Raw genomic sequence first — 22,489 nt, 5'->3', positions numbered from 1 at the left:
GAAATCTGTGCAGTTTTTGTTCCGTTCTCTCTGTTCCTACTGCTCTGAGCTGGCCACATGCTGCCCCATCCACCCTGGGGCTGGGAGTGGGGATTCTGGATCAGGCGGGATTGTGGACTCTGCTTTCTGACTTTGGGGTTTACTGTACCAGCCTCAAGCACTTTGGCAAGGCCAGTCTGGATCCAACTCTTCTCAGTCACAGAACAAGCTGCCCTGGGATCCTCTGTCTCAGCATCCTGCCCTGGGGGGGAACATCTGGCTCAATACTCCTCCCCCGACTAGGAACATCTTCCCAGGAGCTGGGTGTCCCACTGTCTTCTGCCATCCCTGAAAGCAGCTCCAAGGACTGCATGGAGCTGAGGCTGGAGGCACCCAGGGTCAGATCTGCAGGTGAATGTTTTGCTCCATAAAGACACAGAGACGTGATGGGAGCTGCCCTCTCCAGGCCAGGCCTCTGAAACCGGAGGAGACACTGGAAAAGGGGAGCAGCCAGGCTTGATGGGATAGAAGTGTCTCATCCACCCTCCCAATTGGGTTTAGGAGCATCCTCAAATCCAGCTCTCTCCCCAGGGAGTTTGGAGGGGGTCACAGACCAGCTAGGGAACACTGGATTCGCCTCTCTCCCAGTGAGGGGTTCTCAGGCAGCATTCACGCTCCCAGCTCCAGAGACTTTCCCCAGCTTCCACTACCGAGAACAGGCTAAAAATGGACCACTCTTCCCCGAGCTGAGCGCTCGGGCTCCACACTCACCAGAGAGCCTTGCTTAGCAGGGACTTGCCCTGCTACCATCCCCCCTCCCTCAGGCCTAGGGACTGAGCTAGGTTCACTTGACTTGAATGCTGGGATGGTGTTTCAATCCTCAAACACCCCTTATGTTGACACCTCTGCAGCCGCCAAACAAAAGGTGGGGGAGGAGGGGATACCCAGCAAACAGGAATCCTGCCAGGCAGAGCTGAGCATAGAGTCAATTCAATGTTATCCATAGAAGTGTGGGGTTCAAGGCTCCTGCACCCAGCAGCTGCTGGCTACTGCCAGCCACGCGTTGGCCCTAGTCCCAGGCGCTTTGCAGGGAGGGACAGGACACTTCCCCCATGGCGAGTCCCCTGTTAACCCATCTCCGGCAGGCAGGATGCTCAGGCACCAGGCAGACAAAACTTAGTGGCTCCTAGAAGATTAACGACCAGCCAGAATCCGCCCGAAGCCCATGGAGGAGCTTGGTGCGAAGAGGGAGGGAGCAGCAGCCGGGGCTCAGCTTGGCCGGACCGGTCCAGGTGCTGGCAGCGGGGTGGGGAACGGCTCTGCACTGCAGCCTCTGCCCAGGGCAGTTCCAAGGCAGCCTCCCGAGAATCGAGGCCCGAGCTGCCCCCGAAGCTACAGTGACGCGAGGGCTCTAGCGCCGGGGTCCCGGTCTTCGCGGCGCCAGCCGGGGCCGGTACAGGGGGCGCGGGGCTCCCGGTCTCCCCAGCCGGGCGCCAGGGAAGGTGCAAGGCTGCGAGGAGCCGAGGGGGCTGGAACCCGCTTCTGCGCCTCGCCCCGAGCTGCAGCAGGAGCCGGCCGAGGGAGGAGCCGAGGAGCCTCCGCCGCAGGGTAGCTCCAGCGCTGCCTCCGACTTGCATCGCTCCGGGATGCTCAGCCCGGGGCTGATGCTGCGGGGCGGGGGGACACGCCCCTTCGCGCTGCACCTTGGGAGTTGTAGTCTCGGGGCGGGGGAGGCCGGAAGCGCCAGCGGCACCCAGATGTGAGTCACCTGACCCGGCTGGGGCCCTGCTCGGGCTAGGGAGCGACCACAGGAGCATCAGGCTGCCCTGGCCAATAAGAACGCGGCCAGGCGCGGGGGGCGGGCGCTCCAGCTGTGCCCAGCACCTACCCCCCCGGGCTGGGAAGGCCAGCTGTGCCCAGTACCTACCCCCTGGCCTGGGAGGGGGGCCTGCACCTGTGCCCAGCACCTACCCCCCCGGGCTGGGAGGGGGACCTGCACCAGCTGTGCCCAGCACCTACCCCCCCGGGCTGGGAGGGGGGGAGGCCAGCTGTGCCCAGCACCTACCCCCTGGCCTGGGAGGGGGGCCTGCACCAGCTGTGCCCAGTACCTACCCCCCCGGGCTGGGAGGGGGGGGAGGCCAGCTGTGCCCAGTACCTACCCCCTGGCCTGGGAGGGGGGCCTGCACCAGCTGTGCCCAGCACCTACCCCCCCGGGCTGGGAGGGGGGGCAGCTGTGCCCAGTACCTACCCCCCCGGGCTGGGAGGGGGGGGCAGCTGTGCCCAGTACCTACCCCCCCGGGCTGGGAGAGGGGGGGGGGAAGGCCAGCTGTGCCCAGTACCTACCCCCTGGCCTGGGAGGGGGGCCTGCAACAGCTGTGCCCAGTACCTACCCCCCCGGGCTGGGAGGGGGGGGGGAGGCCAGCTGTGCCCAGCACCTACCCCCCCCCGGGCTGGGAGGGGGGGGGGCGGCCCGCTGTGCCCAGCACCTACCCCCCCCCGGGCTGGGAGGAGGCCAGCTCTGCCCAGTACCTACCCCCTGGCCTGGGAGGGGGACCTGCACCAGCTGTGCCCAGCACCTACCCCCCCGGGCTGGGAGGGGGACCTGCACCAGCTGTGCCCACGCCTCTTCACCCCATCTGAGCCCACTGAACCTCCACTTGCCCCCCTCACACACAGCTGGAGCTGCCCCGACAAGTGGAAGAACCGCTGCAGCTTGGCTCGTCGGGAGAGGGAGACAGGCACTTCAGAGGGATGGGGGCTGGGTCAACAGGAAAAGGAATGAGCTGTGAGAGCAGCTGCTGCTTTTGCCATTAAACACTCCCTTCCCTGCTTGCAGCCATAACCCCAGCAGCTCTCCTGGGCCTCCTGGCCTAATGGAAATTCTTTCCTAGCACAACTGCAGCCCAGCTCCTACCCCACTAAGCAGTACATCCAGCACTTAGGGGCACACAATGACCAGGGAGACTGTTCAGACAATGTACTGCCCCCGAGCCTGCAGGTGCTCTGCCCCAGGGAGGATAACACAGGATAGGCCTCCCCCCCAAGGAAGAGAGCAGCAGAGGGAGATAGGCTGAAGGCTGCCAATAAAGGGGAAATAGGGTCCCCCTTCCCAGTGCTCCTGCCTCCCAGGGTGGAGCTTCCAGAGCACCCCTCACCACCCGTTACACCCTGCAGGTTCCAGCCCCCCTTCCCCACCCTCTGCCCAGGGGATACTCAGCTCCACCGAGGGCAGCTCACAGAAACTTGTGACTCCCCAGCTAGCTCATGCCCTATTCCCAGGCGAGGATGATGGACATGAAGCCAGCACAGACAGCCCTAGAGAACAAGGAGTTAAACTTTATTATTTTAAATAAAATCAAAGCTGACTTTGCATTTGGCACAGGAAAAAAAATAATTCACCACAGCTCTGGGGCAGGTGAATTGTGGCCTGTAGTGTGGAAAGTCTCCATGCCAGCTGTCACCTTCTGCCTCTTGCATCCCCTGACAGCACCCAGCCCCACCCCTCCAGAGACAGAAAGGAGGCAAAAGGAAACATATCCCTGCCCTTCCTACAGCTGCCAGCAGCTGAGTTAACCAGGGAGTGCTGAGGCCAGGCTGCTGCACTGCAGGGATGCACAAATGTAGTGCTGGAAGGTAGCACTTGTGGGCAAGTCCTATCCATCTCCCCCCTCCCCTGAGGCGGGGTTGCGTAAACCTAGATCCCCCAACAGGTGTTTGTCCAACCTGTTCTTAAAAACCTCCAGTGACAGGGATTCCCCCACCTCCCTTGGGAGCCTAGTCCAGAACTCAACCACCCTTCCAGTTTGATTAGACACTAAAAATGTTTTCCTAAGTCTCCCTGGCCGCAGATTAAGTTCATTGCTTCTGCTGAGCTGGCCACCCCCAGCCAAGGCAAGAATTCAAACCAACAGTGCAACCTATTCTGCACCCAGCCCGCACCCTAGGGAAAGGGACCAATGCCTCTGCCCTGGAGCCAGGGAGAGTCTTGCTTGCTGCCCCAGCACACTGGCAGGATAGGAGAGGGGGTGGCCACCACAACAGCAGTTAAGTGGCTTTTAGCTAGCAATGGAGCCTGGAGAGATGGCACTAGGGAGTGGCCAGAACATTAGAGCTGTTTCAAGCCAGCCAAACCCAGCTCCCAGGGTGGGAAGGGAGAGCTGTGCCTGCCCCACCCACAAGCCATCATGCTGTGGGATCTGCCCCCACCTCCCTCTCCATTGTTTGGCTTCCTCAGGACAGCCTGTGATGAGTGCTACCAGCCAGGGCAGGAATGACCCCTGCAGCATTGGGGGAGGAGGTGGGGAGGCAGACCACACTAGGAGAGAACACAGCACCAGTAGAGTAGGACACTGGGCACTATGGAGCAGAGATGTAGGGATCCCTGGGGAAAGGATGCAGATGAAAGCTAGGAGCAGAATCTCCTCCAGCTGATGCCCAGAGGCACTGAAGAATCATACAAAGAACAATCATGCTACATCAGCTGAGCCAGGGTATGGAAGGTCCATAGTGTCTCCCCCACAAGAGGGGCCAGGGAAGCCAGGGCTATGGTGCCTGCTCTGCAACTTCCCCAATGACAGAGTAAACCTAGATCCTCAGGCTTGGCTCAGCCTCCTGGTACTACAGGGCAGGCAGCGCAGAGGCACAGGGAGCCCCAACACCCAGAGCAGCAGCTCAGGCCTCTCGCCTGTTAATCATGCGAGGAAGGAGTTCACCATAGGGCCCCAAGGCATATGCTGGCCAAAGGCTGTAGCCACAGCACGGGGTGGGCAGCTGCAGGGCAGGGGACATAGGCCCAGGTTATTGGCACCAAAATTACCCTTCACTGCACATATGTGCTGGGTGGCAGCCCCAAAGCTGCTCCCCATTCTCACCTCACTATCACACTGGGCCAACAGCCAACCAGCAAGCCACCCCCAACGGGAGGTCACAGCCGCTGCAGCCACTGGAGGAAGAGCATCCTTGGCAGATAATGAGGTCCCCACTTCAAAGGCAGTACAGTGAGAAACCTTCACCTCTGCCTAGCCCAGAGCCAGCTCCACCCTCATGGCCTTACGCCCTGAATGGACAGAGGAGAGGCTGAGATTAGGATACAAGTCTTCCCCCTCTGCACAGGAGCAGCAGGTTCTCTGGGTTAAGCAGGAAGTGATTCCATGGGTTGGGAGGGGTCTGGGATCTCAGGCCAACAGTGCAGCTGTGGCCAGGAAGAACCAGGAAATGCAACAGGCACAATTCCCACCCCACCCAAGCAGCTGGTGTTGGACATGGTGGGAAATGAAATGGGCAAGAGCCCCTTCCTGAGCACAAGGGGAACCCCATCTTTCCCCACAGCCTCTGTCCACAGGGGTGGCACCAACACGAGCAGCCTCCATCCATGAGGGAGGTGGTTAGAGCAGCAGAGTATCTGGGCATCCGTGCTTCCAAGCTGGGATGAGGAAGCCTCTGATTGGCTGAGGCAGACACAAAGGGACCCAATGAAAGTGCAACTTGGTTTCCTTTTCTTTAAGAATAGCCCATGTGAGAGTGATGGGGCCTTGGGCTTGGCCTGCCCCTACTGTGCCCGGAAGGCACTGCCCGCTGCCCCTGTTGCGGCATTGGCTGCTGCCGTGCGCACCGCCTGGTTTGAGAAGACGCCTGCGGCAAACTCCTCCTGTGCCTTCTGGAAGCTGGCACCCGTCCGACGATACAGGGAGTGGATCTAGAAGAGAAGCCCAGGATCAAGGGGTGCTGTACTTGGGCCCAGCACTACTACAGACTCTGAGCAGGCCACACAGCAGAGGAGAGGGGGCACCCTAGCTAGAGTGATACACCCCAGAATCTGGGCAGGCTCAGCTTGCCCCTGCAGAGCCCAGCAGGACCCACAGGGCTCCAGCATGTGCTCAAAGCCAGCTCTGCACCTCAGGGACAGGAAAGCACTGGCTGGGATCCTGCCAGAAGGCCAAGGCCCCACTCAGTACTCACCCTCTTCAGCATGATGATCCCCAGCACGGCCACCACTGTGAAGAACACAGCCACCAGGATCATGATCACAGCAGCAGCCTGGTTTTTCCTCAGCACAGTCAGACTTGCTATCCAGCCACTGCAATGAGAGAGAGAGAGGGCTGCCCACGCGCACAGACTCCCAGCCCCCTCCCCATCATGACAGGAGCACCCAGCAACCTTGCCCAGCACCCAGTCCTGCTGGGATGGACCAGCCGGCACAGCTGGGCCTCTGCATAAGCAACACAGGGCCAGGCCAGAGAAAGGAGAGCCAGCTCCCCTGAGCCTAGCATGGCCCCTACCTGAATCCCGAGCCTGGGATGCCGATGGCCTGTAGCACATACAGAATGTCTTGGACGAAGAAGATGAAAAAGAACACAAAGAAGTTGAACGAGCTGTCGCTCCTGGGGGGGGGGTTGGGAGAGAGAGAGAGAGGGGCTGGGTTAGTTAGAGCATCCCTGCTCCCAGGGGAGACTCTCCCTCCTCCCCCCAACCCAGTGAACACAGGCCTGAGAAGCTCAGTGGTTTGAGCATTGGCCTGCTAAACCCAGGGTTGTAAGCTCAATCCTTGAGGGGGCCACTTAGGGATCTGGGGCAAAAATTGGTCCTGCTAGTGAAGGCAGGGGGCTGGACTTGATGACCTTTCAAGGTCCCTTCCAGTTCTAGGAGATTAATAATAATAATAATTGGAGATATACCAATTTATTTTAACAGCCAGGTCCAGGAGGCACAGCCAGGCCTGTTCCTTTATCCCCCTGGAAGCGCACAATTCAGTCACCCACAACTTGGGCACTTCACTCTCTTGGGGGGGGGGGGGCGGGGGGAGAGGCTCCTCCCTAATTCCCCAAGGCAGACACGATACAGGGCCCCACCCCCTCCAAGGCAGGGGCCAGTGCTACTAGGGGAGCATGGAGATCTGGTACACTCCGATCATTATCCCTTTCTCCCATAGGAGTTTGGCTGCAAGGTCCACAGCCCAGAAGCCACGGAAGATCTGAGGTGTCACCAGTGGTGACAGCCAGGCAGACCCACTGCAGCTACAGGACATCTGTGGTGCCCTGGTAAATGATTAGAGCTGCCCAAGAATCAGAGGCTCTATTGATTTGCCAGCCCCAGAACTCCCAGCAGGGACGTACCGGAAGGCTTTGTACATTGGCCTGTACCAACACAGGAAGGAGCAGGGTGTGAAGAGGAGAACCCAGAGGATAGAGAGACCAAAGTGCGAACCAGTTGCGGGCTCCACGCAGAACGAGGCCAGGGAGGCCAAGAAGTTCAGGAAGAGAGTCACGGTGCTGGCTAAGAGAAACAGGAGGTTAGGAAACCCCTGGGGCAGCAGAGCCGTGTGTGTGCGTGTCACACACACCCCCCCCCAAACAGCAAGATCCACCCCCTTTGGTCCCAGCACTGGGAGTCAGGAATCCTGCTGCTCGAGGGGGCATGGGAGTGCACCTCCCAGCCAACTCCCATATGCAGGGTATTCAGTCCCAGGCCCCATCCCCCTGAACATTGCAAAGTCTGTGCCTTTCCCCCCTGACCCCCAACAACGTACAGGGATATTCACACCCCTCCAAACCCTCTCCTCTGCCCCCCCGCATACTTGGGGATCTGCACCCTGGTGCCCTTCTCCAGATGCTCACCCATCCAGAGGTAGTACATGGAGGAGACTGTTTTCTGGAACTCCATGGGGATCTCCACAGCTATGTCCTGGTAGAAGCAGGGCTTCATGGGGCAGAAGGAGGGCAGCGGAGGCCAGTTGTTTTGTCTGACTGTCAAGCAAAGCAGAAAGGATGAAGCCAGAGTGCAACCAGAGCAGTTCCCAGGAGGAGGGGAAGGCTACGTGGTGTGTGGGTGTGTGTCCCAGCTGCACTGGGCCAGGGAGTCTGGGCTGCTGACCTTCCCCCACCCTGGCTCTAGCACTTACTTGCAGCATTGCCCAAAGCTGCGTTCTGCAGCTCCCGCTCCCGCCTGTCCAGCTCCTCCGCCTTCCGGTTCAGCTCCTCCTGACGCTTCAGCAGCTCAGCTGTGGCGGATGCTGCTGTTGATTCCTAACAGAGAGAGAAGGGGCGACAACTCAGCTAATGGGCCCCAGAACCAGCTGCTCCCAACCCCTCTCCAAACTGTGACTCAATTCCACCAGCCCCAACTGAGGGCACAGGAGTCAAACAACCCTATTGCCAGCATGCTCGCTTCCCTGCCCTGCACACATCACCTGAGTTCCATAGGAGCCGTAGTTTTTGGATTCTGGGGGGCTTGGCTTCTTGGGGGGCTGCATGGCAGAGGCTGGCGGCTGGGGCACTTTGGTGACTGGTGGAGTCGGCTGAGCCCCTGGCTGGGGCTGGTAGGGAGGGGGTGGCTATTGGAGACATAAGAGAATAATTAGACATGGACACTTCTCACAGTCTTCTGCTTATATCTAGGAGGCAACAGGCAGGGAGCAGGGGAAGAGACAGAACAGGCCCAGAGTGTGTAGGATGGGAGCTGCTGACATTCAAATGCCCAGAGCTGGTGTCAAGCTTCCTGGAGTGGCGCATGGGCACCAACCTCATGGCAGATTGTTAAGAAGCAGGGCACTGAACCCAAACTGGGTGTCAGGTCTACACTTAGATTTCACAAGCCAAGTGTCAACTCCCCAGGAACTGTAAGAGCCTGACCATGGAGTCAGACAGTCCCTTTGGGCACTCTGCTCCCTCTATCTTGCCACCTAGGCAAGCTTGCCTTTCTGACAGATAGTCCCTTACACCAAAAATCACAACAATATTCAGGTTACTCCCAGCCCCGAAGGACGAGCCACTTATCCCAGCTCAATTGCACTTCAGATCTCACACTAAAGACACTTGTAGCCAGTCCTATAACTAACTAAAGATTAGTTAGAAATGAGAGTATCAGAGGGGGAGCCGTGTTAGTCTGGATCTGTAAAAGCAGCAAAGAATCCTGTGGCACCTTATAGACTTCCGACGAAGTGGGTATTCACCCACGAAAGCTCATGCTGCAAAACGTCTGTTAGTCTATAAGGTGCCACAGGATTCTTTGCTGCTTTTAGAAATGAGAGTTATTTACAAGGTTAAAGCAGGTAAACATACACACACACACGAGTTAGGGTCTTAGGTTCCAAGAGGTGGTAGAAGCTACTGTAATATGCAAGCAGCGTGTTCTTTAGGGTCAACCCAGGCTAAGTATCTGGGAATTCCTTGCTTATGCTTAGAAATCTTGCCCTCTCAAAGTCCAAGCAGCATAGCGAGAGAGTTTCTTGTTAGGGATTTTTATGTGCTTCCTCCAAGAGTTCAAGGTGATGGGATGAGTTCCCATGCAAGCCTCCTCTTCATGTGTGGAATGTAATTAAGGTATTTGTTCTCTTACGTTTCAGTGGGCCTTCTTGGAGGGAAGGACCTAACACCTTCTGTAGGAAGCCACCATTTTACATTCATTAATGCTCCTTTCCTGTTTGATGACTTACACAATTACAGAGGATGAGAATGCAAATACTTAATACCACCTCATAACACGGGGTACAGATGTTCTAAGTGAGATTAATACATACAGCAACTTACAAGTATTCCATAAAGTCTAAACACAAACATATTCTTGTAAACTTAAGATTTTAACAAAACTAACACCCAGGCAGCCAGACTGGTTTCCAGCTGTGCATCTGTCAGTGTTCACTTGAAAGTTAGGGGCCTTGGCATGAGCTGGCACCGGGTCTGCCAGCTGGGCATCACAGCTGCTGCGCTATCAGCTGTCAACCCACACACAAGATGCCTCTCCATGCACATGTAGCAAGCCAGCCTAGCATGAGAGGCAGTAGGGGGCAGGAGGGCTCAGCTCACAGCAAGTGTGAGAAACCCAACACTATCCTCCCACCAAAACAAGAGCCCAGGGAGCCCCCGTCCCCAAGAAACCCACACGAGCTGGCCAGTTGCCAAACAAGCCCCAGCTGAGAGGGACAGGCCACAGACTGGTGTCTGGGATGTAACCCAGGAGAAAGTGAGCATTTCCACACACAGCCAGACCAATGCAGAGGACTAGAACCTTGTGACCAGTGCAGGCTCCTCCCCAATGCACTACTCTCAGCACCCAGAAGCTTCCTTACCCCTCTGTTATCGAAGGGGTTGTACACATCCAGCGTCGCATACTCCGTGCTGGGCTTGTGTTGCATCACAGCAGGATCCTGAAATGGAGCATGAACCTGCAGTCACCGGGACCAAACAGTGCTCCCATTCACCTGCTATACCCCAGGCCCTGCAGCAACCCACCAGCCAGGGGCGGCTCTACCTTTTTGGCCGCCCCCGGGGCGCCTCCCGCGGGCATGACTGCAGACGGACCGCTGGTCCCGCGTGGCTCGGCTGGACCTCCCGCGGCTGCGGACAGTTCGCGGGTCCAGCGGCTCTGCTTGAGCTGCCGCAGTCATGCCTGCGGGAGGTCCAGCCGAGCCGCGGGACGAGCGCCCCCTCCGCAGTCATGCCTGCGGCAGGTCCAGTCGTCCCGGGGCTCCGGTGGACCTCCCACAGGCATGACTGCGGCAGGTCCGCCGGCCCAGCCTGCCGCGCCCCACCCCCCGGCAGCAGGGGACGGGCCGCTCCTCCGCTCGCAGCGGCAGGATGAGCTGGGGCCCCAGCCTTTTGCCGCCCTAGGCACCAGCTTGTTTTGCTGGTGCCTAGAGCCACCCCTGCCACCAGCGCCCACTCCCAATACTCAGGGCAACATCCCCCTCTAGCCCATGCAGAGGGCAGTCTCTCACCTAGGGGACTCCCCGGACCCCGACACCCAGCACAGCTCATAAATTTACTCAATCCAAGAGGAAGCTAGGAACTGGGACACAGTCCGAACTGCTCAGGCCAACATGGGCAGCACTGGTCCGATAGCACCACCATGCAGAATGGCACAAACCCCACAATAGAGCAAATGGGGCACTTCTCCCTGGACTCCACTAAGGGAGCTGTTTGGGAGTTAGAAGGGCTGAATGACGTGTACAATTCTCTCATCTAGTCTTTTAAGGAGACACACACAGAGGGAGAACAGCACCCAGCAACAGACTGACTTCTCAGCAGGTCTCGGAAGCAGAATTCCAAGAAAGCTTCCACCAGCTCCCAAGGGCTTTGCTGACAGCCAGGCAGACAATGCATCAGCCCTGGCAGGCCAACTCCAGTGCTCCTACATGGCTCCGGGCACCCAGCGTGAGAGGCGGGCGCTGGAGCACAGCCCTGGCTTGCGGAGGGCAGTGGCAGTGCAGGGGCGATAGGGAGGCAGCGGGGGCAACTTCAGGACCGGAGAGCAACGGGAAGTAGGACACGAGGCGAGGGCAGCGGCCAAGCCCCCAGGGGCAGCAGGGACCCTCTTGCTCCCTTCCCCCCCCCAGCCTAGGGGAAGAGCTCGCCTCTCTCCCCGGGAAACTGCGTGTACAGCCCCGAGGATCCGGGGGAGCAGCTCCCCCCCCCGGCCGGTTTGCTGAGCCGCGCCCGGCTCAGGGCGGACGCAGGAAGCTGCCCCCAGGCCCCGCAGCGGGGGCCCGATGACGTGGATTGGGACGGGAAGCGCAGCCGGGGGAACGCTGAGGGGCCGCGCCCCCGCCACAGACCAGGGCCGGCCCCGGGGTCCCCGCCCCGCCGCGCCGCGCCGCGCACCTGGAAGGGGTTCTCGGGCTCCCCGAAGGGGTTCGCCCCGTTCTGGGCCATGCCGAGCTCCGGACGTGCGACCCCAGCCCCAGCGACTGACTCCGCTGCGTCCGCTCCCCCCGCCTGACCGACGCTTATTGGCTACCGCCCCACGTACGTCATCGGCGCTGCTCACGTTGCGGGGCGGGAACCCCGCACCCGAGGGCTGTGAGGCATGATCACGCGCAGCGGCGGCGTGTGCGCATGAGTAGGGCGAGAGCCGCCGCGCTGCGTGCTGGGATTTGGAGTTTCTCCAGCCCTTGAGCTCGCGCAGCCTCTCGGGAATGTCTCTGGCGCCTTGTCCGCAATGCATGCTGGGAGCTGTAGTTCCCAGGGTGACACACCCAACAGAAGGGGAGGTCAGGCAGCAGGTGCCATTTTGTCTTCCTTCCCCTTCAGCGAGCGAGGCCCTGCCTGCCCCCCACCCTAGCGCGGCCAGCGCTGAGCAGGGCGGGGGCAGCTGCAGGCACGGGGCCTGGTTACCTCCCCAGCACATCAAACCCAGGCCCAGTCAGCACCTGGCCAGCTCAGAGCTACCGTTACGGGAGGGGGCCTGTGAAGGGCTCCCCCACCCCAGGGCTTGGTGCCGCCTGGGCCAGGGCTGCTAGGCCCCTTCTTGCCGTAGGCTGAGTAAGTTTGAAGAGGGAGCCAGGAAACAACACTTGATTTGCAAAGAGGATGCAGGTGTGTTTAATTCAGAGTGCAGGAGCAGCAACTCCCAGTCCAGAGAAACTTACACCCACCGGAGAGCAAGGAACATGGCATCAGGCTGACAGACTGAGGGCAGGACTGGCTCTAGGCCTTTCGCCTTTCCTGGCTGTCACAGGATGGGTGGTTCCCGACAAGCCATTCTATGTGAGCATCCCAGGGCATTGGACTCAGATTCATTAATCATTGTGACTTAGTGATTTGCCGTCCATCCTGAAAGCCACCACAACCCCCAGGCCTGCAGTCTCTGAAATCTTACACAATTACAGAGGAGCTACAAAATGTTCAGGCCCAGATGCAAGTGACCTGAATACCCCCCCACCCCAAGAACCCCAGCTCACAAGTGTGTCCAAACACAAGTGCTGTATCTTATAATTCACCATGCTTGGCACAAGCTCATGAATCCTTTCAGGGAAGCCAAAGCAGTGAGAGGTTCAGGGCTTTACCACGAGATGGTGTGGTCAGGAGGTGAGGCATAAGAGAGTAAAGGTCACTCTGCAACTTCCAGGGTGATCCCACTTCCACACTTCTCATTCCAAAAAGATACTGTGGTTAAACTGGAGGATGGATTCCCACGCCTCCAGGGAGAGAGGGTTCATGGAACAAAAGCAGATGTTGCATCAGAGGAGCAGCCCAACTCCCACCTGAACTCCACTAACCTATAATTACCCCAAGAGGGCGAGAACAGCAATTCTTACACAGGGCAGGGAGCACAGCAGAGTCTGGACTGAGCAGAGAAACTGGGCTACTGTGCCGCAGGGACTGGATTGTGCTCTCTGTTGTTTTTTTCAGAGAGCTGAGATCCATAGCTCTGAGGCCAGAGATGCAAGAGTCAGATTCGGGAGTGCCCTGAGGCCTCACAACAGCCACGTAGTCCTGCAGCATTTTCACCTTCCCCCCCAGTGACCTCCAGCTGCTTCTTATCCACCTTGTTCTGAAGAGGAAATGGAAAGGAGAAAGATGTTAGTATGAAGAGTCATGCGTGGAGCCACCCAGCTGGTACCATGAGCTAGGTCCTGCCCCAACACAACTGTCCATCCAGGATCACAGGTCACTTGATCCTAAGGAAGTATCACAGCCTTACCATATAAACAGGTTTTTCCTCTTCCTAAATTAAATAGGGTATTTTGCAATTATCTGCACCCCATGGGCAAGTGAACAGCCCCAGAGCTGGAGCGGGGTCTGCCCAGCAGCATATGGGGCTAGGACCTGACCGATAGGTGCAACCCAATAGTCAAAGTTATGAGACACTAATCCTAAGCTTCCCCGAGGAGCTAAGTCTCCTCTTCCCCAGGCCTGTTGAATTGGCTCCCCCTTACTTTGGGAAGCTGGTACTTCTCTCTGATGTGGGTTCTGATGGCTGCACGCTCAGCCTTTCTCTGAGGATAGACCACGTCCCGTTTGCTCCTGAGTTGGAAAGAACTGTGTCAGCAAGCTGCTTCTCCCAATCAGAACAGGGTGGTGGGTATAATGGATTTCACTGGGCTGGAGGAACCTTGAGACAGAGAACTGCACTCTCTCATGGACTGACCATCCTACGCAGCCCTCTGTGGGTCTGGGCCATGCTCTGTGCTCACTGAGGAGCATCACACACAGAAGATGACTATACAGACAGGCCTGTCATTAAAAGGGTCCCCTCAATATGTTGGGGGACCCCATCAGATCCAAGCAGGGCCTAGAACATCTCATTGAGCCGGGCATGGTGAGGTGGCCAGTTGCTCTTACTTCTTGTCCTGGGTCCTCTGGTTCTGTTCTGCTGGACCCTTTATGCAGCCTCCCAATGCTTGGCAGTCCTTGTCCTCGGGAAAGACAGCAGAGATGCAGCACTGCAGCTGTTTCACTGGGGCCCTGAAATCAGACTTCACTACAGATTCCATAGGTGCGAGTTGGAGAGGAGAGGTGAGCAGAGAGACTGGAGCAGAGGCAGCAAGGACAGCAGCAGTCAGTGCTGTGCAAGGTGCAGAGACAGACCTCAGATACTGGAACAGGCCATCAGTGCTGAAAAGGAACAACAACATCCAAGCAATTTTCTCTGAGATCGTTCCTGTCTCACGAGCAAAGGAAAACAAAGCAGAAGATTCTGGAAGTGAATTGCAGGCTAGGTAAGTAGCATGGAGTGGAGGAGTTTTGTCAAACATTGGTCCACCTTTACTGGGGAGAGGTGGATGTATAGTTTGGATGGCCTTTGCCTTGGCAGAAGGGGGACCAATCTCCTAAAGGACAGGTTGGGCAGACACCTCAAGTGGGGTTTAAACTAATAGTAAAAGGGGAGGGTAAAAGAGGGAAGATATGAGCACTCGGCACAAAATTGAGATGTTGAGAACAACATTAATCAAGGAACCTAAGGACATGGGGAGAAGAAATTCTTAAATTGCCTAAGCAGCAAAGAGTCTTGTGGCACCTTATAGACTAACAGATGTTTTGAAGCATGAGCTTTCGTGGGTGAATACCCACTTTGTCGGATGTATGTAGTGGAAATTTCCAGGGGCAGGTATATATAAGCAAGCAAGAAGCAGGCTAGAGATAACGAGGTTAGTTCAATCAGGGAGGATGACACCCTCTTCTAGCAGAAGAGGTGTGAAAACCAAGAGAGGAGAAACTGGTTTTGTAGTTGGCAAGCCATTCACAGTCTTTGTTTAATCCTGAGCTGATGGTGTCAAAATTTGCAGATGAACTGAAGCTCAGCAGTTTCTCTCTGAAGTCTGGTCCTGAAGTTTTTTTGCTGCAGGATGGCCATCTTAAGATCTGCTATTGTGTGGCCAGGGAGGTTGAAGTGTTCTCCTACAGGTTTTTGTATATTGCCATTCCTAATATCTGATTTGTGTCCATTTATCCTTTTCCGTAGAGACCGTCCAGTTTGGCCGATATGCCAGCAATGCCCTTCTGCTATGTACATGATGGCGTATATTACATTGGTGGACGTGCAGGTGAATGAACCGGTGATGGTGTGGCTGATCTGGTTAGGTCTTGTGATGGTGTTGCTGGTGTAGATATGTGGGCGGAGTTGGCATCGAGGTTTGTTGCATGGATTGGTTCCTGAGTTAGAGTTACTATGGTGCAGCGTGCAGTTACTGGTGAGAATATGCTTCAGGTTGGCAGGTTGTCTGTGGGTGAGGACTGGCCTGCCACCCAAGGTCTGTGAAAGTGTGGGATCATTGTCCAGGATGGGTTGTAGATCCCAGATGATGCATTGGAAGGGTTTTAGCTGGGGACTGTATGTGATGGCCAGTGGAGTCCTGTTGCTTTCTTTCTTGGGTTTGTCTTGCAGTAGGAGGCTTCTGGGTACACATCTGGCTCTGTTGATCTGTTCCCTTATTTCCTCGTGCGGGTATTGTAGTTTTGAGAATGCTTGATGGAGATTTTGTAGGTGTTGGTCTCTGTCCGAGGGGCTAGAGCAGATACGGTTGTACCTCAGTGCTTGGCTGTAGACAATGGATTGTGTGGTGTGCCCGGGATGGAAGCTGGAGGCATGAAGGTAGGCATAGTGGTCGGTAGGTTTTCGGTATAGGGTGGTGTTAATGTGACCATCACTTATTTGCACCGTGGTGTCTAGGAAGTGGACCTCCCGTGTAGATTGGTCCAGGCTGAGGTTGATGGTGGGGTGGAAGCTGTTGAAATCGTGGTGGAATTTTTCCAGAGTCTCCTTCCCATGGGTCCAGATGATGAAGATGTCATCAATGTAGCATAGGTAGAGAAGGGGCGTGAGTGGACGAGAGCTGAGGAAGCATTGTTCCAGGTCAGCCATAAAAATGTTGGCATATTGTGGGGCCATGAGGGTGCCCATAGCGGTGCCACTGATCTGGAGATATATATTGTCATCAAATTTGAAATAGTTGTGTGTGAGGATAAAGGCACAGAGCTCAGCAACCAGTTGTGCTGTGGCATCATCAGGGATGCTGTTCCTGACAGCTTGTATTCCATCTGTGTGTGGGATGTTTGTGTGGACAGCCTCTACATCCATGGTGGCTAGGATGGTGTTTTCCGGAAGGTCACCAATGCATTGTAGTTTCTTCAGGAAATCAGTGGTGTCACGGAGATAGCTGGGAGTGCTGGTGGCGTAGGGTCTGAGTAGAGAGTCCACATATCCAGACAGTCCTTCAGTGAGAGTGCCAATGCCCGAGATGATGGGGCGTCCAGGATTTCCGGGTTTGTGGATCTTGGGTAGTAGATAGAATAACCCTGGTCGGGGCTCTAAGGGTATGTTGATTTGTTCTGGTGTTAGTGTAGGGAGTGTCCTGAGTAGATGGTGCAGTTTCTTAGTGTATTCCTCAGTGGGATCTGAGGGAAGTGGCCTGTAGAATTTGGTATTGGAGAGTTGTCTGGCGGCCTCCTTTTGGTAGTCAGACCTGTTCATGATGACAACAGCACCTAATTCATCAGCCTCTGATTATAATGTCAGGGTGGTTTCTGAGGCTGTGGATGGCATTGCGTTCTGCACAACTTAGGTTATGAGGCAAGCATTCTATGTATAGGTCTATGTAGGTCCAGACTGTCATTTTGACTGTCATGGTCGAAATGACAGTCTGGACCTATACATAGAATGCTTCCGCCGGCGTGCACAGGCAGAAATCGTGGAAAAACAATATCGCTTGCCTCATAACCTAAGTTGTGCAGAACGCAATGCCATCCACAGAAACCACCCGACATTATAATCAAAGAGGCTGATAAATGTTAAAAATCAATGGTTGTAACCTATTTAGGAAGGATCAAGTGGGCAAAGAGAGAGAGAGAATGGCACTCTATGCCAAAAATTGCACTGCCTGTTTCTGATTCACTGATAACTCAGAAGAAAATTATCTTGAATGTTTACAGCTCAGTGTCCTAACAGATAAAGCACAAAATTGGGTATTAGCTACAGATGGCCACCCTGGAATTTGGTTATCTCCTTAAGCACCTACCTAGGATGTGTAGAAAAAAAATGATCATGGGGGATTTCAATTTGAGTGAAAGATGCTGGAGATCTCAAGCTGGCAGTATTAAAACAAGCTTGAAATTTCTAAATTTTTATCAATAATTATTTATCAATAATTTCCTATCTCAAAAAGTGTTGCAGTCAACATGGAGGAATTCTTTATTAGACCTTGTCCTAACAAGTAGAGGAACTAATTAATTAACAGTAGCTTAGGTACAAGTAAAAGCAGCAAAGAGTCCTGTGGCACCTTATAGACTAACAGACGTATTGGAGCATGAGCTTTCGTGGGTGAATACCCACTTCGTCGGATGCACTCTCTGCTGCTTTTACAGATCCAGACTAACATGGCTACCCCTCTGATACTTAGGTACAAGTGATCATGACTTGGTCACATTTATACTGTGCAAGCAGAATAAAGTCCACACCTATAATATATATGCTTTATGCTTTAAAAGGGCAGATTTCACAAAGCTAAAAACAGTTTCAAGCCAAGTCAGCTGGAAGAGAGAATTTAGTCAGAAAATGTGATTGATAATTGGGAATCATTTAAGAACAACATATCTAATAGATGCTCAAGAAGCCAAAATCCAACAATTGAGGAAGAAGGCAGTGCTGGGTAAAAAACCAGCCTGGTTTACAGGGAAAAAGTGAAAGTGAGTGTGAGTGTGAGTGTGAGTGTGAGTGTGAGTGTGAGTGTGAGTGTGTGTCAAATGGAAGAGAGGCAAAATTGATAGTAATTAATATAAATCAGAAGTATGGTATTGTAGAAAATTGGAAACAAAAGGACACAAGGAGAAATGTATAGCCAGCAGAGTTAAGGACAATAAGGATTTTTAACAAAATATATAAAGAACAAAAAGAATCCTGACAATGGTATTGATCCATTATTAGACTGAAATGGAAGTGTTAATAATGCATAAAAGGCAGAAATGTTCAATAAATATTTCTGTTCTGTGTTTGGCGGAAAACCAGATGTTAGTCTCATCATATGGTGATAACATACTTTGCATTGCAATAGTATGTCTGGAGGATTTTAAGCAGAAGCTTCTAAAGTTAGATACTTTTAAATCAGCAGGTCCAGATAACTCGCATCCAAGAGTTTTAAAAGAGCTGGCTGAGGCGCTCACTAGACCATTAATGCTGATTTTCAATGAGTCTTGGAGTACTGGCTAAGTTCTTACTGGGTAAGGCAGCACATGAGCTGATTTTCAGTGGCACTCACACTGCCCGGGTGCTGGCCACCGGTCCAGGGGGCTCTGCATTTTAATTTAATTTTAAATGAAGCTTCTTAAACATTTTAAAAACCTTATTTACTTTACATACAACAATAGTTTAGTTATATATTATAGACTTAAAGAAAGAGACCTAAAAACATGAAAATGTATTACGGGAATGCAAATCCTTAAATGAGAGTGAATAAATGAAGACTCGGCACACACTTCTGGAAGGTTGCCGACACCTGAACTAGAATGATATAAAGTTTACTTGGCACACATTAAATGGATAAAAAACCTGATCAGTCTCAAAATGTAATTGTAAACGAGGAATCATCATCAAGCAGATGTGTTTACAGTGGGGTCCTGCAGGGATTGGTTCTTGGCCCTACACTATTTAACATTTTTATCAATGACCTGAAAGAAAACACAAAATCATCAGAGTTTTCACATGACACAAAAATTGTGGGCATGGTAAATAATGAAGAGGACAGGACACTGATTCAGAGCCATCTGGATTGCTTGGTAAACTGGGTGCAAACAATATGCGTTTTAATACGGCTAAATGTAAATGTATACGTCTAGTAAAAAACTTAGGCTATACTTACAGGATGGAGAACTCTAAGCAGTGACTCTGAAAAAACATGGAGGTTCTGGGGGATAATTAGTTGAAGTTGAAAGCCTAATGTGACACCATGGCCAAAAGACCTAATGCAAGCCTGGGATACATAAACAGAGGACTCTCGGGTAGGAATAGAGAGGTTATTTTACCTCTCTTTGGCACTGGTGCGACTGCTGATGGACTCTGTGTCCAGTTCTGGTGCCCACGATTCAAGAAGGATGTTGATAAATAGGAGAGGGCTCAGAGAAGAGCCATAAGAATAAGGATTAGAAAACATGGCATAGTGATAGGCTTAAAGAGCTCATTCTCTTTAGCCTAAGAAAGAGAAAGTTAAGGGGCAACTTGATTACAGTCTGTATCTACATCAGGGGAACAAATGTTGAATTATGGGTTCTTCAGTCTAACACGATTTAATGGCTGGAAGTAGAAGCTAGACAAATTCAGACTGGAAACGAGGCGTAAACGTTCAGGGCTGCCCAGAGGATTCCGGGGGCCTGGGGTCTTCGGCGGTGGGAGGCCCTTCCGTTCCGGGACCCGCTGCCGAAGTGCCCTGAAGACCCGCGGCGGGGCCCCCCCGCCGCCGAATTACCGCCGAAGCGGGACCCGCCGCCGAAGTGCAGCCCGGTCTTTGGCGGTAATTCGGCGGCGGGGAGCCCCCCGTCACGGGTCTTCGGGGCACTTTGGCGGCGGGTCCCGGAATGGAAGGGCCCCCTGCTGCCGAATTACCGCCGAAGACCGAGCTGAACTTCGGCGGCGGGTCCCGCTCTATCTTCGGCGGTAATTCGCCAGCGGGGGGTCCTTCCGCCCCGCAAGAGTTTTCCGGGCCCCCCGGAGCGAGTGAGGGACCCCGCTCCAGGGGCCCTGAAAAACTCTCATGGGGGCCCCTGTGGGGCTCGGGGCCTGGGGCAAATTGCCCCTCTTGCCCCCCCTCTGGGCAGCCCTGTAAATGTTTGACCATGAGGGTAATTAACCATTGCAACAATTTACTGAGTCACGATAGATTATCTGTCACTGAATTTTTAAATCAAGATTGGGTGTTTTTTTTAAATATCTGCTCTAGGAATTATTTGAGGGCATTACTCCGCCCTGTGCTATACAGGAGGTTTGACTAGATGATCACATGGGTTCCTTCTGGCCCTTGGAATCTATGAATCCATGTAGGGCATGGCGAGGTGCTATTTGTAGAGATGTCCCAGTCCCAAGCTGGCATGGGAGGAATCTCTGGCATGACAAAGACAGACAGACAGGCAAATTCCAGTGGCTTTGAACCTCCTGACCAGCTCAAGTCAGGATACAGGACACAAGAGACCCTCAGTGCTGCTAGTTCCACTAACATTTCCCATTCAGACATCATCTGGAGACACACAGCAGCAAGTGGAGTGGCTAGACTGCCCTGATATGCCAAGGGGATTGCTCACCATCCTGGGAGCTGGCTGTATGGGGCACAGAGGGCAAGCATGCCGAACCAGACACAGGTCCAGGAATTCAGTACCTGGGCAGCCGTTGCACCTGCCTCATGGCCACAGATTATCATCCATCCTCTTGGAGAGCAAGAGAGAGGAGCTAGAAGGAATGCGTAGCCCAAATGCAGCCACTCCCCACCCAGCCTCCAGGTTGCCAGACTGATAGCACAGGGCTTGGTAGCTCAGTGCATAATGTCCAGGGCAGAACTCTGGTCTCTCTCAAGCTGCAAGGGAGTTAGCTATGTTGCTACCCAGGAGGCTGAGGGCAGGTGGTCAGGCTGGAAATAGGGATTCTCTCCTGGACCTAGCTGGGTACAGGGAACAGGTTACTCACTCAGATCCAGTTCCTGCTTGCCCTCAGCTGGACACTGACGGCCGGCACGGTGGTGTCAGGCTTTCCTGTGCTCAATCCTGGATGCTCATTGTGTCACTGCAATGTGATAAGCTGCTGGTTGAGCAGCACTGTTGGAGACAGATTAATGCTCCCAGCCCAAGCTCCTTAAATTGGAATCAGGACACGAAGATGACTCAATGTCACCCCATCCCTCACCCAAGTCTCAGATGTCACTAACTCCAGGTGAAGCTGAGCTTTTCCTTTATCCTTCTGAGTGATGACAGGGTGCTAGGCTAGGGCACAGTCTGTCATAGCCAGATGGTGCATTAGCAAAGTACCCTACATGAGGACTCCTCAGGCATCGGTTCTGTCTCTCCCCCTCAGCCCCCTATGAGACTTTCCCTGCCAAGCATTTAATCAAGAACTAACATGAAGATTCCACTATGTTCGTGACTTCTCTGCAGGCTCCAGTGGGAGATAGCCCAGTTCAGACAACAACTCCTGCTGTGCAGCTGGTAAAAGAGCAGAGAGGAACAGAGAGAATAGCTCAGCAGCAGAACAGGTGGCTACGCTGTGAGTTTGGGTAAGGAAAGCTCTTGTTGGGATGGCCGCCTGCAAAGGGATAGCTACAGCGCACCTAGACAGTTTTCCTGACAGCCATCACTAATACAGTCAATACCAATACATCCTGTGGGTGAATGACATGTTCTGGCAAGACCTCAAACACTCAGGCTCACTTGGTGCAGACATTAATGAGCCTGGGACATTGTAAAAGTCTGGATTTGTCACAGCAACCTGGGCTTAAAGTCCGCTTTTTTTTTTTTGTCTTAGGAACTGGCTGCCAGCCCCACACCAAAGCTGGCTGCATTTCATATTTAGCACTAATCCTGAAATGAGGAGGCTTTTCCAGAGGAGCCAGCACATGCTCTGCTGTCCCCTGGAACAGCAACTGACGTCTCCAATCCTCTTACAGCCAACAAGCCAGGCTGGAAGACCAGGAGCCCTGCTGCAGTGACCTCTGCAGAGGTGCCAAGGCTACTAGGTAGCACATGGCAGCCACAGAAGGCACAAGAGCAAAGAACAATGCATAGGAAGTCCATCAGAGGAATGCGGACAGGAGATGGCCCCACTGCTTGGAATGGCTCACCCTCAGGAAGGAGTTCTGGCTGCAAAACTGCAGAGCTGTCTCTGGTCCCCAGTCCGGTCTCCACCCTATAATCGAATCAGAGTCACACAGCAGTAACTCTGAAACAGGATTGAGGCATCAGGGCTTATAGCTCAAATCCAGTTGCAACCCTCACACCAAGAGCAACCCTTGGCAGGTGCGTTTTTGGGCACCAGTCAAGCATTCAAGATTGGAATGAGTTTTACAGCTGGAGGTGGGTCAAGCAGAGCAGAAACCAATACAGAGATCCTATCCCCTCAAGTATCTTCTTGCTGGGACAAAGGACTCCCTTCCATCCTCTGCAGAAGCAGAGTGTAGCTGATGCACAACATCACGGCCCAAAAGAACCACCAACAGTACATTTACTACCCAATACAAGACAGAAGCTGAATCTCCATTTCCAGGGAATTAGCAAAGATCTGGGGGTTAAAGTTCTTATTTAGGCTAATGTCCCATGCACCACATACC

General features: G+C 54.1%; 2 protein-coding genes across 7 annotated transcripts in view; both read right to left on the bottom strand.

Annotated features, from left to right (window-relative positions):
• Positions 1–3,299: 3,299 nt before the first annotated feature.
• LOC120390124 (dual specificity protein kinase CLK2) overlaps positions 3,300–22,489 on the bottom strand; it is a 32,087-nt gene continuing 12,897 nt past the window's right edge. For 3 of the 6 annotated variants that reach the window (XM_039512437.1, XM_039512436.1, XM_039512435.1), the window contains 7 exons: positions 8,165–8,308; positions 7,877–8,000; positions 7,593–7,721; positions 7,092–7,251; positions 6,258–6,359; positions 5,938–6,055; positions 3,300–5,674 (listed from right to left, as the gene is read on the bottom strand). In XM_039512437.1, coding sequence (XP_039368371.1) covers positions 5,528–5,674; positions 5,938–6,055; positions 6,258–6,359; positions 7,092–7,251; positions 7,593–7,721; positions 7,877–8,000; positions 8,165–8,308 — 924 coding nt within the window. In that variant the 3' untranslated portion in view covers positions 3,300–5,527. Of the gene's footprint in view, positions 5,675–5,937; positions 6,056–6,257; positions 6,360–7,091; positions 7,252–7,592; positions 7,722–7,876; positions 8,001–8,164; positions 8,309–10,042; positions 10,139–11,573; positions 11,723–22,489 lie in introns of those variants that run through there. The other 3 variants (XM_039512441.1, XM_039512442.1, XM_039512443.1) reach the window with 3 other exon arrangements.
• LOC120390125 lies at positions 13,136–14,452 on the bottom strand. Its single transcript, XM_039512445.1, has 3 exons — positions 14,037–14,452; positions 13,631–13,718; positions 13,136–13,245 (listed from the first exon to the last, which is right to left on the bottom strand). The coding sequence occupies exons 1-3, from the start codon at positions 14,447–14,449 to the stop codon at positions 13,144–13,146; spliced, it is 603 nt and encodes a 200-aa protein (XP_039368379.1). The 5' UTR covers positions 14,450–14,452; the 3' UTR covers positions 13,136–13,143.

The sequence above is a fragment of the Mauremys reevesii genome, linkage group 24 (assembly GCF_016161935.1).
Source record: "Mauremys reevesii isolate NIE-2019 linkage group 24, ASM1616193v1, whole genome shotgun sequence".
NCBI lineage: Eukaryota > Metazoa > Chordata > Testudines > Geoemydidae > Mauremys > Mauremys reevesii.
Note: the sequence above shows the minus strand (reverse complement) of the source record. Positions and strands in the feature narration are given on the sequence as shown.

Bases quoted from the DNA above. Each gene is read 5' to 3' on its own strand.
- LOC120390125 (XM_039512445.1), bottom strand. From the start codon at position 14,449: ATGTTTGACAAAACTCCTCCACTCCATGCTACTTACCTAGCCTGCAAT. The intron at 13,719-14,036 runs GTAAGAGCAACT...TTTCCAACTCAG, and splicing joins CAGAGGACCCAGGACAAGAA to GAGCAAACGGGACGTGGTCT. The intron at 13,246-13,630 runs GTAAGGGGGAGC...TTTCCTCTTCAG, and splicing joins AGAAGTACCAGCTTCCCAAA to AACAAGGTGGATAAGAAGCA.